An 18,163-nucleotide genomic window follows, 5' to 3' on the forward strand; every position below is an offset into this window, starting at 1 on the left:
CATTTGGCATCCTAAGTCACTGAGCAAGTAAATATATATAATATATATATGAAGCTTGCTCTCCCCATGGAAGGTATAGTGTTAAGAAAATAGGAATCCAATAAAAAAGAATTTTTCTCTGAGAATTAATGAGATCTGATAGAACAGTGTTAAGTAGTTTTTTAAATGAAAGGAAAATGTCTCTTATTCCTTTGTATAAAGGGTGAAAGTGGCAAGCCAGGAGCAAGTGGCCACAATGGAGAACGTGGTCCCCCAGGACCCCAAGGTCTTCCTGGTCTGGCTGGTACAGCTGGTGAGCCTGGAAGAGATGTAAGTAGCAATTCTAAGAGAATGTTCAACCAGTCAGAGTTGGGTCATATTTGTAAGGAAAGGTCCAAGGAGCCCTAATGCCAAACGATAAGTAAGACCATGTAGCAAAATTCCTTTCTTCTATACTAACCTTCTTTTTATGTTGAAACATAGATAGCCTCATACCCTTTAACATTTATCCCCAAATAACCACTCATGAGGAAAATGTGGATTCTAGCTAAATTAGGAAACAAGGTAGTGGAGAGAGGCTTAATTTACAATGGTTTTCTGGGTGAAAATATTTGAGGGGTTATATGTGCTCAGTCAATTTCTAATCATTTATTTAGTTTAAAATAAATGTTATTTTAAGCTTACAAATGATCATTACATACACTCATAGGGTTCAGTGAGATATTTTGAGATAGTGTGAAATAATTAAGTAAAGCTAATTTGTAGATGTTTATTATCAGTTTAGATGGCAATTCTCCTCTTCTATAAGTATCTTTTTTAGACTTTTTTCCTAATTACTTCCTTCATATGACATTGTGAGAATTTATTAAGACAGATTTATTACAGCAGTTCTGTGACTCTTTCAAAGGCCAAATCCCATTATAATAGCCACAATTTTTTTTGTCCCCTACTAATTTCCAACACCATTGAGAAATATGTGGCTCTGTCAAGAATACATGGCTTAAGTCATTACATGCTTGTAATCCCAGTAGAAGACTCGGCAAAAGAATCATGAATTTGAAGTTAGACTGGATTATAATGAGTCTTAGGACAGCCTCAGTACATAATAATTAGAGAGGAAGAGAAAAAGAGATAACAAGAGAGAGAGTCTTCTATAGTTTTGAGAAAATTGATTTCCTTTCTCTCTCTCTCTCTCTCTCTCTCTCTCTCTCTCTCTTTTTAATCAGGGAAACCCTGGATCAGATGGTCTCCCAGGCCGAGATGGATCTCCTGGTGGCAAGGTATCACAATTAAGCATACAGTAGGCTTGTGTAATTAAAGCAAGTGATCATCATATTGAGGTTGGATCTGCTGATTTTGTTCCCAGGGCGATCGTGGTGAAAATGGCTCTCCTGGTGCCCCCGGTGCTCCAGGCCACCCAGGCCCACCTGGTCCTGTTGGTCCAGCTGGAAAGAGTGGCGACAGAGGAGAAACTGTGAGTTCAAATAAGCACCATTTTTTAAATTTTTTCTTTCTTTTTTGTCAGTGTGAGGCTTGAATTCTGGGCACCGTCCCTCACCTCTTCAACTCAAGGCTAGCACTCTATTACTTGAGCCACAGTGCCACTTCTGAGGTTTTTGGTGGTTAATTGGAGATAAGTGTCTCACAGGCTTTCCAGCCTGGCTGGCTTTGAACTGCGATCCTCAGATCTCAGCCTCCTGAGTAGCTAGGATTACAGGCGTGAGCCACAGGAGCTGGGCTGCACCATCTTTGTGTGAGTGTGTATTTCTCTCAATGAATACATTCTCACAAGAAGACATCTGTCTTCCACCCCCCACAAAATCTTGCTGTCACTTACGTTACAATTCTTAGGAAAGTCATTCTTAGGCAAATGCCTAATAAAACAGAAGATTCTGGCAGTCACCAGTGAAGATTTCCTTGCTAAAATATGACACAGTATTAATCAGAACAGAGGAGATGTAGTCTGAATTAATAGAACCTTTTCAAGCTTTCCTGTGTAGATGTAAACAAAGGACAAGACAATATTAATTTCTAAAAATAGTATGCATGTTTCTCTGCAGTCACAATGAAATTATTAACTTTTTAAACACCAAAATGGTATCAATGCCTATAGTAACTCCAGATGTGTTTCCTGTGTCATTTGTTTCTGTTGTAGGGTCCTTCTGGTCCATCTGGTGCTCCAGGTCCTGCTGGTGCCCGAGGTCCTCCTGTAAGTTTTGTCTTAAAAAAATGTGATTGGCATTTCTTTTTAACCCATTCTAAAATGTAGCAGATATTCTATTTTCTGGCATGCTCAAGAAAATAAGACAATATAAATAATTTTGGAACTAATATAAATGACCACTTTTGGTGATATAGAAAACAGTTCTGATTTTAAATGTTCCTTGGGGTAAAGGATTTAAGCATCAATTATGGGGATTCCATACAATTGGCCATCTGAAAGCAAAGCAGCCACAACACACACACACACACACACACACACACACACACACACACACACACACTTACACATGTGTCTATTGTTCCACATATGAGGTATTGGTGATGGGGATTTCTAGCTAATATGCATTTTTTCCCAATATGCATATGGCTGTGATCTTAATTTGAAATATATTTCTAAAGGGTCCCCAAGGTGCACGTGGAGACAAAGGTGAAACTGGTGAACGTGGATCTAATGGCATCAAAGGTCATCGAGGATTCCCAGGCAATCCAGGACCCCCAGGTTCTCCAGTAAGCGCAGCCATTGTTTGTTACAAAATCTCTGACTAAATTTCAGCTGGTGAGTGAGGCGAATATTAGAGCCTCATAGTAGGATGTTTTTCATCCCAGAAAGTACATGCTGGAAGAAATGAGAAATGGATTTCCCCACGTACTTGATAAAATCAAGAACAGGAGATGGAAGAAAGATCAAATTATGGAGGCCAACCTGATCACCATGTTTCTTGTTCTGGTCTACAGGTTCAGTTTCTGAAGTGATTTCTGTCTTGTTTTGTTTTGTTTTCTAGGGTGCTGCTGGTCACCAGGGTGCAGTTGGAAGTCCAGGACCTGCAGGCCCCAGAGTAAGTATCTCAGAAATACACTGGAAGATCCCTGTTTTAAAATATTTGTACAACCAGCATGTATTCTAGTATTGTGATACACCATGATTACTTTTTAGGGACCTGTTGGACCCCATGGGCCTCCCGGCAAAGATGGAACAAGTGGACACCCAGGTCCCATTGGACCACCAGGGCCTCGAGGTAACAGAGGAGAAAGAGGGTCTGAGGTAAGACATCACTTATTGATCTGCCTATTCAATTTGCTATAACCTTCAAACTTTGAGAAACTATGCAGTGTTTTTAAATGGAGTTATTAAATTGAATGCAATGTAATAATTTAATTTAGGAATTAAAAGATACTTTAAAATATTTTTGATCTCATGGAGAAATTTTAAAAGTCATCATATAGTATACTTCAATAACTTATTTCACAGTAATGGCATCTCACATAACCAAATGAATGATACTAGTGTTGGTCTCACATTTAACCTCTGTCAGTTATTATCATGATAATGATTGCACATATGCAATGCATTTTACTTTTCAAAACATTCTTTTTTAAAGTTTTCCATTTTTTAATTTATTTTTTATTGTGAAAATACTATACAGAGTGGTTACAATTTCAAAACATTCTTAATCTCTATTTTACTGGTATTACCATTTCTAATGCCTTCTGACCTGAAACCTTGGGCAAAATTGATTAGAAACATTTTCTCTACAAATTGCATATAAGATATCTGGAACTAATAAGCTAAGTGATCAACTCAAGGATACTAATCATAAATTTGGAAAAAGAATCTAGGAAGCCTAACTTTATTCCCTCTAACTCAAGCCTGTCATGTCAATATTTAGGTGTTGCTTCTTAGCTGTTGGCTGACTTTACTTAGAAGGAATTTTAGAATAAAATTTGTACTTAAACCATACTGATTCTCTCAGAGTGAAATAATACATATGTTGGTGATGAAGTAAAGATTGGTTATATTACTATAAGAGCACAGAAATAAATCTTTATTAAAATAATTATGTCATGTTGTGTGAATTGTCTTTAATGTCTTTCCCTGGAATAGTGGCATATTCCTCAGTGATGTATGCTTTACCCAATTCTAGGGCTCCCCAGGCCACCCAGGACAACCAGGCCCTCCTGGACCACCTGGTGCCCCTGGTCCTTGCTGTGGTGGTGGAGCTGCTGCCATTGCTGGAGTGGGAGGCGAAAAGTCTGGTGGCTACGCACCGTACTATGGAGATGAACCAATGGACTTCAAAATCAACACAGAAGAGATCATGTCTTCACTGAAATCTGTGAATGGACAGATAGAAAGCATCATTAGTCCTGACGGTTCTCGTAAAAACCCAGCGCGGAACTGCAGAGACCTGAAATTCTGCCATCCTGAACTCAAGAGTGGTAAGTTTGAGAGTTTTTAGCAAGCATGGCAACATGCTGCTCATGTTAGAACTTGACAGAACATTGGTTCTGGAGATGGAAAACATTTTGAATCCAAAATACAATTTAAGTGATCACTAATTGAATTGAAAATGTTTGACGTCATAAAAAAACAATCTGCAGATATATTTGAAGTGAAACATAATTTAAAAATATTTTGAATATAGAAAAGCAGTTTTGTAGACATTTTAATACAAAACATAGTTTGGGCATATTTTTGAATACTTTCATAAACAAAATGATTTGTGTGACAAAGTAGTTATATCTCATTGTGTTCTTAGGATGAAGTATACATAATTGTATTTTATGTTAATTTATTTTCTAATATTCTGTAGTTCTTTTGAATTTATGAATTTTTATATTTATTACTATTTAAGTTATTGTAATAATTACTAAATTTTCAAATTTGGAACCAAATGAGCTTTCCAGAGTAGTATATAAAATCGAATAGGATATTGCAATAATCTGAGACTTTTCATATCGACATTAGTTCTTTCAGAAAAGCAAAATTATTTCGAGCTTTCAAATATATTGACCTGGTTTAGTACCTTTACTCAGAAATTTCTGGAAAATACTTAAAACAGAAAACCAAAGTCAGTTTGGATAGCATATATTGACACACCTTAAGCAAAATTGCATTAAAGGTTTAATCATCTTTTAGAAAGAAGCTATCTTAACAGATACAATACCAATCAATATTTCTTGACTCAAATTATCACCATTGTTCAAAATCAAGTCATTATATTTCAGTACTGCCTATATTTATAACCAAGTTTTTAATCTCAGCAATTTCAGTCTAAACATGCATCTCTCTATATAAAGTATAAATACATTAGCAGTCAAAACTGTGAATGTCTCACCAAATAAGCAAAATCATTCTGGTGTTGTTTTATGACTACATCTTTTATAAGCAATTTCCATTGTCCCTCGTTCATGACTTCTCAGGAGAGTACTGGGTTGACCCGAACCAAGGCTGCAAGATGGATGCCATTAAAGTTTTCTGTAATATGGAGACTGGGGAAACATGTATCAGTGCCAGTCCTGCGAGTGTTCCACGTAAGAACTGGTGGACAGACTCAGGTGCTGAGAAGAAACATGTTTGGTTTGGAGAGTCTATGGATGGTGGCTTTCAGGTAAGAAAGGATATATCCTATAAAACAAGTCATCTTTACTTACCTAACATTTTTGCTCCTTCAGTCTTCAGAAGTTACTGAGTTACTAAACAGAAGCCAAATGATTTTAGATATTCAGATGAGTATATGTTCATAACTTTTGCCACTCAATGAAAGCTAAACCACTGGGAATTACTTTGCATGCAAACATTGTTCTAGTGATCTTTAAGACATTCACTGTGACATTCTCTCTCTCTCTATGAATTATCTATATATGAATATATAGAGTATATATATGAATGTGTGAATATACATGAATTTAAACTTAACTCAGTTCTACTTGTACCCATTACAGTTCAGTTATGGCAATCCTGAGCTTCCTGAGGATGTCCTGGATGTACAGTTGGCATACCTTCGACTTCTCTCCAGCCGGGCTTCCCAGAACATCACATACCACTGCAAGAATAGCATTGCATACATGGATCAGGCCAGTGGAAATGTGAAAAAAGCCTTGAAGTTGATGGGGTCAAATGAAGGTGAATTCAAAGCTGAAGGAAATAGCAAATTCACATACACAGTCCTGGAGGATGGTTGCACTGTAAGTAACAAAAGCTTTATATTCAGGGATTATAATTCACTCAGAAATTCTAGTGTAATCATTCAATTTTTTTTTTCTGGTCCTGGTCCTTGAACCACTGTCCCTGAAAGTCTTTGTGCTCAAGGCTAGCACTTTACCACTTGAGCCACAGTGCCACTTCTGACTTTTTTGAATAGTTTATTGGAGATAAGAGTCTCATAGGAACTTCTATGCCCAGGCTGGCTTCGAACAGTGATCCTCAGATCTCAGCCTCCTGAGTAGCTAGGATTACAGGTGGGAGCCACCAGCACCCAGCTCAAAAAACTTTTAAAAGAAAAAATAAAAATAATTGAGTAAACCAAATATATCATATATTAATTATATAGCATCTTCTGTTTCATAGAATATTAGATACTAAAGCAATTCAGATTTTAATTTCCAGATGGAAACTGGTTGTTATAAGAGTAAATGAAATATAAATCCATAATAACTTAACGAGATAACTGGCATGGTTCTTATTCAATCTTAATAATATACATCATATGAATTAAATCTCAAATTATCTGTTCTTTTACAATATAAGGTAAATTTCAAATTTTTATCACCATTTAATGAATGAAGAAAGAAATCAGTTCTAGGGTTAGAAAATGTCATTGTGGGTAACCTACCACTTTTTAGTCAATCAACTATAGGCCTGGTAGCAACGACCAGGACCAGGCCTCCAGAAAGCAGGCTGGATTAAGGAAATAGCCTTTATGTATTTAGCCTAAAGTTTCATATGGTTTTTGATTTTAAGAATGTTGCTTATCAAGTAGGAGTATTAAAACTTGAAATGACAGGTCTCTTATGTACAGAATATAATATGACATATTGATTATTCCTTTGATGCAAAAAGGTTTTTCAACTTGATCCACTGGAGGAGTTATCTATATAATTATTGTATTATAATCATCTATTCATTTTGGCTCTTTCTACAGAAACACACTGGGGAATGGAGCAAAACAGTCTTTGAATACCGAACACGGAAGGCCATGAGATTACCTATTATAGATATTGCACCCTATGATGTTGGTGGTCCTGATCAAGAATTTGGTGTGGACGTTGGCCCTGTTTGCTTTTTATAAACCAAACTCTCTCTGAAGCCCCAGCAAAAAAATTGCATTCCATATGTGTTCTTATTGTTCTAATCATGTCAACCAGTACAAGTGACCAACTAAATTCCAGCTATTTATTTCCAAAATTTTTGGAAAGAGTGTAATTTGACCAAAAAAGATACCATGTTTTTGCTGTTCCTCCAATACAGTTCAAATGCCTTTTCTTTTATTTTTTTATCAATTCCAATTTCAAAATGTCTCAATGGTGCTATAATAAATAAACTTCAACACTCTTACAATAACATTGTGTTACCTTCTTTGGATCCTAGGCCATGTTCAGAGCAATGACTATGCTCGCCAGTAAAAGAAAATCTTTCTGAAACAATCAAACATGAAATTAAGAATGACCTCCCTACATCAACTACCTCAACTGGTCAGATAAATTCCAAGATCCCCAAAGACTGAGCAATTTGTAGAAATTGGCCAAACTTATTAAAATTTGTTGATTAATATCCTAAATACTGGTAAAAATTATATTGTGGTGGAAGAACTGAAAGAAATATTTCTAAACCACAACCACTTTAATCTTAGATATAAAGTGCTTTCAAAGGTGCTGCTCCCTTTTCTTGTCATTGTTGGTAAAGGTCACCAAGATTTGGGAAGGCTTTAAAGACACATGTTATGGTGCTAATGTACTTTTACTTTCAAAACTCAACATCAAAATTGTTGTCCTGAATTCAAAGCATAAATGCACAATATCTGTACTTGTCTTCTGTCACAAAGAGTAATTGGCATGTCACAGAGAGCTCTTTCCCCTTACCTGTGAAAGTCAACAACAAAAAACAAATATAGGGCTGCTTTTGTCACAATAGCACAGACAATGTCCTAAAATTTTTGTAAGCTTGTATGTGGTTGTTGATCTTTCTTTTCCTTACAAGACACCCATAATAAAATATCATAATGAAACATTGCTGGTTTTTGTCACTTTTCCCAGATTTAATAACCTTACGCTAGTGATTTTCTTTTACAAGTGGATCAAATTCTAACTTTACCAATTGATAATGGTGATGATTTAAGAATGAGAGACAAGATATAGTTAGAATCGAGTTAGTGCTCACCAGGAAATCCTGTAGTTTTTAGGTAATATTTAATAGAACTTCTGCAGCATTAATCAAAATTAGGGTATTATGTTCAAATGGTTCAATCCCTCAGAGTCAGGGTTTTCCCAAGATGGGAGTTAGCAGAGAGGAAAATTCTGATAATATAACAGAAAGTGCTATTCTAGCCTTGAAACTCCTTAATAGTAAGGAAAAAAAAAGACAAGTAACACATGATTTTACCTAGAATTTAGAATTTAGAAATTTAGAATTTAGAAATCTAGAAAAGTCAGACTCAGAAGAGTGTGATGTAGCTTTGGGTCAGATGAGGTTTAAAAGATGTTCGTCAAATGATACAAAGTTTTAGTTAGATAACAAGAACAAGTTCAAACGTCTATGTTGTGCAACATGGTGAAACCACTACACTATATTTCTAAACCGTTGTCTATATTTTCAATTTTTTTGGAGGGAGAATCCTTTTAAAGTTTTCTAATCTTAAAATAACGATGAGTTAGCGTATGTGAATCAGCTCAATCTACCCATTCTGCAATGTATACTGATTTGAAAACATCATATGCATATGATAAATATATACAAATTTTATTTGTCCATGAAAAAATAAGCAAACATCTCTAAAACTATTCAAAATGATTGCAAGGCATTTTCTATGAACTGCTCCATTGGTTTCTTGGGCCAGACACTTCTCTAGCTTGAAACTGTTATTAATTTAGTTATCAAAATAAAAAATCATTACTGCATTTTATACTTGATCTTATGATTTATATAAGTAGGAAAAATAATGTTTTGTTTTTAAAAATTGCAGCAGTTATACATCAACCTAGAAGCAGTCAATTTGAACAGTCTCTGGTATATCTTTCTAGACATCTTATTTACATGGAAATATTTGTCTTATTTTATATGCATAAAGAAAGCTGAGGGTGTTGAAAAAATTTATGTAGGCATTTGTTTCATAAGAAATTTCTATACTTATAGGATCCCTATAAGTCCATAAGACAGCCCCTACCCAGTAATATCACATATGATGTGAAAATAGCCAGAGACAAGACTTTTTAGTTCAGAATATTATGTCAAATACTAAGCTTAATATAAATAAAATAATAACATGAAAATAAGATCCTTTACTTTATAAACCCACGGGACCAATAAAGAGACGATCTCCTTAATTTTTGGTGTGGGAGGTGGATCTTTAGGATAATACATCTACACAAAAGGCTTAGATCATTCAAACAAATGACAAATTATCTAGGCCATATCCAAGGGAAGTAACCCTTGACTAAAATTGTAAAAAGGCATATAAAAGGCCTTCTCAATACTACGCCCATTACAGAACAGCTCAAAATTTACTTAAAAGTAGGCTGGGTTTTATAGGCTTTGGGTCTCTGGCTTTAGGACGACAACTAAGACCTTTTTGGGGTTTTTGTTTGGTGTTTTGTTTGGTGTTTTTTTTTTTTTTTTTCGGGTCATGGGGCCTGAACTCTGGGCCTGGGCGCTGTCTCTCAGCTCTTCAGCTCAAGGCTAGCGCTCTACCACTTGAGCCACAGCGCCACTTCTGTTTTTCTCTGCTTATGTCGTGCTAAGGAATTGAACCCAGGGCCTCACGCATGCGAGGCAAGCACTCTACCACTGAGCCACCTTCCCACCCTCCTTTTTTTAAATAACTTTTTTATTGTGAAAATATTGTACAGAGGGGTTACAATCACATGAGCAAGCATTGTTGCCTCCTCCTTTGTTTTCCCTTCCCATCCCTTCCCACCCACCTCCACAACTACATTCGTCCCCTCCCTCCCAGCCCCCCCCACCCAAATTGTAAAGTTTGTTTTTCGACATTGTTGCAATGGGTCCACCTGTATTCCTATTTTAAAGATTTGTTTTTTCCCTTCCCATCCACAAATTATACCAACATTAAATACAGTGAAAGCAGGGGTTATACCATGGGGGAGGGACATAAAAAGCAACAAAAAAATCACGTGGTACCTCATAAATACGTTAGAAACAATAGCAAGCAAGAAAAAAAAAAAACACTGGTGTAATTTTTTTTTTTTTTGGGTCGCTCATGGGGCTTGAATTCTGGGCCTGGGTGCTGTCCCTAAGCTTTTTAGCTCAAGGAGAGCGCTCTACCGCTTGAGCCACAGCACCACTTCCGGTTTTCTGGTAGTTAATTGGAGATAAGAATCTCATGGATTTTTCTGCCCCAGCTGGCTTGGAATTGCAATCCTCAGATCTCAGCTTCCGGAGTAGCTAGGATTTATAGGCCTGAGCCACCTGCGCTCAGCTAACAAAGACCTTTTAAGAGGCAAGCCAGAACCAAATAGTAAACACCTGGGGTGAACTGGAAAACAAGAAAAATCCTCTCAGATTTAAATGTTTATTGGCATCTGCCCCAGCCCTAAAATTTCCAGATTTAGTACACTTTCTTTAAATATGACACAAATAGGTAGGCCATGACATTAAATTTTTTATTTAAAAGTGAAAGGCAAAATTCTATATTCTGTAGTTTTTCAAAACTATTAGATGCTGTTCCATATGGATTTACATTTCAGAAATAAAACCTATTTCTCTTAAGAACTTACAATAGAAACAGCCAGATTCATTAAGGAGTAAGAAATCTTATCCCTGTGAATCATGGAAAATCAAACTTCTCCAAGTGGCATTCATAATTGTCCATAGTGTCGCTGTGAACTTATTTTAACTATTACATCAAAAATAGAAGAGAGTTGGATATAGATTGCCATCTTTACCATCAATATGGACCTATATGTTTCTGTAAATGACAGGTATACTCAACATGTTTCAGCTATGCTTACTGTTTCTATGATTCCTTTACTCCCCCACTCCTCTCTCACCCTCAAAGAATCTTATTTGCTTGGTGCCATTGGCTCATGCCTATCATCCTAGTTAGTCAGGAGGCTGAAATCTGAAAATGGTGGTTGAAGTTACCCAGGAAGGAAAATCTATGGGACTTTTATCTCCAATTAAAAGTGGAAGATCTATGGGACTTTTATCTCCAATTAAAAGCGGAAGTAGAGCTGTAAGTCAAGTGTTAGAGTGCCAGCCTTAAGCAAAAAGGCTCAGGGACAGCCCCTGAGTTATAGCCCTAGGACCAGCACAAAATATAATAAAATAATCCTCTCAGCTATCCATATGGGAAACTATCCTTAGAGAATGATTTTTCACACATATTTCTTTTAGTGAACAAATTCCATATTAGCATAAAGAGTAACTTGCTGTGCTCTGATAATGTCTATCTTCTGACCTTTATCCTGGAAGCCTGACAACTAAATTTCCTGCCAACTCAATTTCCTCTAAAATCTCCTTAATTAGATCTCAAAACAACTTTTTTTCCTTTTTTCCCATATAGGGCATAACAGCCCACTCTCAACAGAAAGCAACTGTAGAAGATGACCATCACACCACCTCCCCTTTTAAGATTCAAAGAGACCAAAGTCATTTAGGGAGGAAATGAGCAGGATATATAGGGTGAGGAGATAGGGAATTAATACTATTTTTAACAAATACAAAAACGGCCAGACTCAGAAGTTGAAACCAGAAAGCAACTGAAAAAGCATTTAAGCTTATTTTTCCCCAAATTTCTAAATTATGAAGACTAGAAACCTAAAAGGGACTATATAAATCCATCCTCTCCTTCACATGATAAAATGTTGGCAATCTGAAAATGAATAGCGATAGCAGGAGGAGAAGTTTATCTGGGGAAAGAAAGCCCAAAGCTTATCTTATTATCTAAATAGACCCAGAAACATCTCCATACTTTAAAACTAAAAAAGCACCTATCTTGGTCACCCAAAACCATTGTCAAATGGTTGGCAGTTACTAGATGACATGAACAAATGTATTCTTCCACCTCAATAAGAACGGAGGAGGCAACAATGCTTGATAAGAAATGTACTCATTACCTGGCTCATGTAATTGTAACCCCTCTATTTGGTATTTTCACAATAAAAAAAACTTACTAATTTTTTTAAAAGAAAAGTAGCAACAAGTAATAACTGCCATTTTTGAGTCTTTTACTCTTACTTTATTCATGGAGACCAGGAAATGTTGTTCTCTCTCCTCTCCTCTCTCTCTCTCCCTCTCTCTATTGCTCCAAACTTTAATCCTATTATACTAAAGAAAATCTTTGCTGAAGCTTTCAAAAAAATTAAACCCCCTTAATCCCTACCTAGTTTATTTCTACTGCCTTAAAAATGCAAGATGCCTACAAGGAATAGTCAAGTCTCCTCCTACTTCATTCCCACTACAGCTTATTGTCTTCATATTTATAACTACAATTAGGTCCCAGACTGCCTCAGGGGGTAGCAATTTGCAGGCCAAACTCAGAAGAAAGCCTTCAAATACAAAAGAAGGATAATTTAATTATTTCATTACTGTCTAAAATCTGGGCAGAATGTGTGGGAGTTAGTTATAAAATACTAAACCATGATGAATTAACTAAGAAAATACCAGAAAAGTTAAGAAAAATAAGAAAAATAACAGAAAAATTTTTATTAACACATTTGACTAATTAAACCTTAGTCTCAAGGGATTCCTAAAATAAATGAATTTCTGTCCTCATAACCTTCCTGGTTGTTAAAGATAGAAATTGAAGAAGATAGAAATGCCAAGACCTGAAACTATGAAACTATTATAGGAAGGGGTAAAGGAAACACTAGGGTTCCTTGGCACAGTTAAAAAAATCTCCACAATATAACCCCTTTTTTCACTGTATTGGATGTCAGTCTAATTTGGGGGGGGGAAGGGAAAAAACAAATTGTATAAATAGGAATACAGGTTGACCCATTGCAACAATGAGATGTACAAGACACTATGGTAAAAAAACAAACTTTACAATTATTAGGCTGGGGGTGGGAGAGGGAAGGGATGGTAGGGGAAAAACAAAGGAGGCAACAATGCTTGATAGGAAATGTACTTGTTACCTTGCTCATGTAACTGTAACCTCTCTGCACAGTATTTTTGCAACAAAAAACTAATTAAAAACAATTTCTAAGTAAAGATCCAGAAACACAACAAATCAAAGAAAGACTGGATCATGAAAATAGGGAATATGGAGCTGGGAAGGTGGCTCAGTGGAAGAGTGCTTCCCTTGAATGCATGAGGACCTGGGTTTGATTCCTCAGCACCACATAAGCAGAAAAGGTCGGAAGTGGCGCTTTGGCTCAAGTGATAGAGTGCTAGCCTTGAGCTGATGAGCTGAGGAACAGTGCACAGGCCCAGAGTTCAGGCCCCACAACCAACAAACAAAAAAAATGGGGAATATGCACACAACTTGATTCATCTATATACATAATACACAACTTCAATAATATTTACACAATTTCACTCATTTATATGAAAGAATGATATAGTGCTATTTGTAAGAAATGGAAAAAAATTATATTAAGTGAAGTAAGCGAGGCTCAGAGAAACAGAGGTTTCATAGTTTCCCTCATTTGTTGTAGATAGAATGTACCTATAAAGCTATAAGTAAACACATTGATTGATATGTAAGTGGTAACAAATGAATTAACTGAAATATAATAGATTCTATGGAGAGCTCAAATAGTATAATTTCTTAGAAAGACTAAATCAAAGCCCAACAAAATCAGCAGCAAGAAATGGATACATCCAAATGGGAGGGGATAAGTCCAGAGATATAGATGAATGAAAGTGGAAAGAGATTGGAGATGTCAAATTCATTGTATATATCAAAAAACTAAAGAGAGTAAGAGAGAATGTTGAAAGGGGTTACTTGATCAAAATTCATTGTATTTATAAACTTCTTGTTAAATGGCACCTCCTTTGTACTGCTTAAAGTTAATAAAATATTTATGTAAAAAAAACAAAAATGCTAAAGACATTAAAGTGGAAGTCAAAATCCTTTGACTTCCTTTTATGAAATAAAGTTTATTTTATTAGGGTGCTGTTATTTGTATCTTAAATTTTATAAAATCTACAGAGTTGAGGCTGGGAAGGTGGCTCAGTGGTAGAGCGCTTGCCTTGCATGCATGAGGCCCTGGGTTCGATTCCTCAGCACCACATAAGAAAAAAGAAAAAAGCCGGAAGTGGCGCTGTGGCTCAAGTGGTAGAGCGCTAGCCTTGAGCTGAAGAGCTGAGGGACAGCGCCCAGGCCCAGAGTTCAGGCCCAGGACTGGACCCCCCCCCCAAAAAAAAATCTACAGCGTTGAAGATTTGGTGCCTAATGAAGCAATATTGAAAGACGAAGTCGCTGGGCAGAAATCCATCATAAAGGCTTTGGCTTCCTGAAAACATTGAGCCACATGGATCTGTAATTTAATGAGCTATTGAAAGTTGGCGGAAACTTAGAGTTGGAAGAGATGGGTCTTGAGGAGTAGAGTTAAACTAGAGTCTCTTGCTTGCTAGTAAAGTACTCTATCAAGCATGCTAAGCTCCTTTTTTTTTTTTAATGGTCTCACTTTTTTTGTGGACTGGCCTCAGACTTCGTGTTAAGGTCCACCCCCAAGTAGCTGAGACAAATAGTGTATCTTTCTCTGAACTCTTATTCTGATCCTGTCTTTCTGCTTCCTGTCCATGAATCAAAAGAGCTTTCTTTCAACCCAAACCCCAGCCATGATACTTCTGCCCATCACAGGTCTATAAAACAATGGAACTAAATGCCCGCGGATTGAAAACTCTGGAGCCAAAATAAACTTTTCTTCCTAGAAACAGACTATCTCAGGTAATTTGTCACAGCCATAGAAAGCTTATTCATACCTTTGGGGATGACCTTTGTATGATCATTACAGTATATTTTTAAAATACAGAAAAATATTAAGAGGAAAAATTTATTATGCATTTGTCATAACAGTAGATATATTTCCTTCAAGCCTTAGATGCACTAACTGGCATAATTGAAACAAATTTTATATACTGTTTTTTCTTTATATATGATATTTTATCCATAAAAGTATTTGACTTTGGCATAATAAGGAAAAGTCTAGAAAACAGCTTATTTTAAAAGAGCAATGGATTAGAAGTTAAAAATTACATCAAAGGGACTTTCCTTTTATCTAGTTTACATTAATATCATACTTGTCTGGTTTCTGTCTAAAAGGAATGCTCCTATTTTTATAACTGAGCCAGAAACTATGAGAAATATTTTTCTTCAAGACATTATTCTCCACTGAATCATAACTCACTAAGATAACATAATATTGGGGCAGTATTCTATATAACCAGGCATACATGAAAGTTTTCCAAGATTTTCATGTTCTCCATTCTGCCACACCGAATGATTTCAGAATCTTCTAGAGTCACTCAAGTCAATATTATATAAAGTATAAGAAAACTGTTAGCCATGGCCAATGTTTTCAAAACAAATTCTTCTCTGATGATATTTTCACTCATTTTTCTTCTCATCTCTTAAAACTTTCTTTAAAAAACATGTTTCTTTTTAAAGCTCCTGGGTGTTTTCACTAAAATGCACTGACATTTGGCCACAGTTAACATGATACTTATTAAAAAGAGTCAGGGTGTCCTTTTTGCTCCATAAAATTTTTTTTAAAGGAATTACTATATTTCCCACCAGTTTAGCAATTATGTGAAATAAATTTTATACTTTTTAGAATCTTGAAAATGAGAGATTTCATCATTGAATAAAGGGGTTTAAAAAAATCTCAGCTTGGATTTACTTAGGTTCAGTAGCATGGAAGCAGACCCTAAGATGTTATTTATGTTCATGCAGAAGAGTTCTTAAGGAAATGAGAAAGACAAGTTTGGGCAGAGAAAGTGTGTGAATGTAATTGACCCTAAGGTTTCAGAGGCTCCTATAAGATACATTGGAACTGAGATGGCAGGTTGGAAGTGTTTAGTTTACAGCAAGAGGAATGGGTCTTTGTGTAACTATCTTTCTGTGGGCTACTATCTGAAAGCTGGAAAGACTTTATTCAGGCTCCATTTTAGTGACTGTGGAAAATTCTCAGTGAGACACATTGTCAATACTCAATAAGAAATATTCCAAGTAGCTGGCAGATTGGTGCTTTAGCATTGGAGAGGAAATATGGATGGACAATATACTATGTCTATTATAAAATTATTGCTCCAGATCCAATACTCTGGTAAACACTCTGGAGAATGTTGTATGTGATTGATCCTCTTTAGAAATGTGTCATCTGAGAGAGATATGTTGAGATTACTTGGCATGACATAAAAGCATTCAAGATGATAAAATACTAAATCTGCTGGACAAACCTTAAGACATATTGATAGTAGATCAGAAAAAAAAAGAAATGGACAGAGATAATGCTATTATCAGGATAGTCTTTAAAGAGACCACAGTAAAGAAGGAGTATGTTTTAGGTAATTGATGGAGAAAGGAATTTCATGCTAAGAAACAAAAGAATTAAAAGCAGGAATCATTACCGTAAGTCCACAAAAGGTGACAAATCCATTGCTAAGAAGATTCAGAGAAATAAAACCATGAAATCTGGCAAAAACCTAATGAACCAAATACTGTAATCATGTTATAGACACTATGTAGTGTTTGTCTTACAGAGATTTAAACTATTAGAAGCACACACAAGAACACACAAGGAAAGAACAATGTCTATTTGGATGTTCATGCAGTAGGTAGCAAATAAGGCAGACTAAAGAATAAAATGTTTTCAGTTAGAAGGAGAAAGGAGGACCTCAGGAACTACTATAATCAAAGTGACAGAGTTAAATTTGGTACTTTACATTAGTCCAGTTTAAGATGGGGTATATATTTCCCAAGGTGGCATTGTAAAAGATAATGTTGCAGTTATAGTCTAGAACAGAAAACTTAAGAGTAACAAAATGGTGCTTCATTTTTCTTTTATCTTCTTCTTAATGTGGAGCCATACAAAGTTTTGTTATCTTCTGTTTTATAGTACTGAGAATTGAACCCAGGGCCTTGTGCCTGTGATGCATATGATATCTGACAGAGATAAAGGTTTTAAATATCATTAGGAACCTGTTGCTTGAGAAGAGCACAAAAAAGGGAAATGTCGAGGGCCATACTCAGATTTATAATCAGCGACAAGATATGCTTCAGCCTGTTCGCCCTTGTTAATAGCACAATACCACAGAATGTGGAGGCTACTAAAAATCCATCTATTGGCTCACATCACCAGTTCAAACTTAAAGGGATGCATCTGGTGAGGATCTTGCTGATGACAGAATCCTGAGGTGGCACAAGGTGTTGTGTGTTAAGAAACAGGAGGCAAGTTAGAGACAGTAAATCTGGCTTTTGACAGCAGTTCCACTTTAAACATAAAAAAAAATTTAACTTCTTAACTGGTCATGTGATTTGAATAACTCAGATCCCTGTTCCCTTCTTATAGGCCCCATATATAGTCCTGTTTCATGGAGATTTAATATGTATTTCAAAGAGACAAAGTGAATTCAAAACCCAGCAGACATCCACTGAAGAAGATAGAAACACAGATCTTCACTTTAGAGAAAGGAAGATGAGACAAGAATTTTAACAAGAATCTAGTGTATTTTCACAAGGTCAAAGTTGAGAAAGAGTTGCTGGGAAACGAGATGAAGGAGGGAAAATGGGGACAGCAGAAAAGAACTTCAAAAGTCATGCAAAGATGCTTCTTCCTCATGAGAACCAAGTGGAAAGTTACACAACACTAGCCTAGCCTTTCTCACAGCTTCCTACGTGGCAGTTCAACACGACAATGATTCATTTGGAAGGGTGGCTGAACATGATAAAATGTGTGACTGATTGCAAAGTACTGGGTCAGAAGTGACTAAGTAGATTTGGAAATTATTCTTGTACAGATGGCCGATGAAATCATCTGGCTCCAAAAAAGAAGCCCTTAG

The 18,163-nt window shown here is 36.1% G+C and overlaps 1 protein-coding gene across 1 annotated transcript in view; it reads left to right on the forward strand.

Moving 5' to 3' along the window:
- Window positions 1-7,543, forward strand: part of Col3a1 (collagen, type III, alpha 1) — a 38,241-nt gene extending 30,698 nt beyond the window's left edge. The window contains exons 41-51 of the mRNA XM_013030081.1: window positions 202-309; window positions 1,206-1,259; window positions 1,346-1,453; window positions 2,135-2,188; window positions 2,602-2,709; window positions 2,985-3,038; window positions 3,137-3,244; window positions 4,125-4,419; window positions 5,404-5,591; window positions 5,926-6,168; window positions 7,125-7,543. Coding sequence (XP_012885535.1) covers window positions 202-309; window positions 1,206-1,259; window positions 1,346-1,453; window positions 2,135-2,188; window positions 2,602-2,709; window positions 2,985-3,038; window positions 3,137-3,244; window positions 4,125-4,419; window positions 5,404-5,591; window positions 5,926-6,168; window positions 7,125-7,271 — 1,467 coding nt within the window. The 3' untranslated portion in view covers window positions 7,272-7,543. The remainder of the gene's footprint in view (window positions 1-201; window positions 310-1,205; window positions 1,260-1,345; window positions 1,454-2,134; window positions 2,189-2,601; window positions 2,710-2,984; window positions 3,039-3,136; window positions 3,245-4,124; window positions 4,420-5,403; window positions 5,592-5,925; window positions 6,169-7,124) is intronic.
- Window positions 7,544-18,163: the final 10,620 nt, after the last annotated feature.

Source organism: Dipodomys ordii, unplaced genomic scaffold (assembly GCF_000151885.1).
Source record: "Dipodomys ordii isolate 6190 unplaced genomic scaffold, Dord_2.0 Scaffold5, whole genome shotgun sequence".
Taxonomy (NCBI): domain Eukaryota; kingdom Metazoa; phylum Chordata; class Mammalia; order Rodentia; family Heteromyidae; genus Dipodomys; species Dipodomys ordii.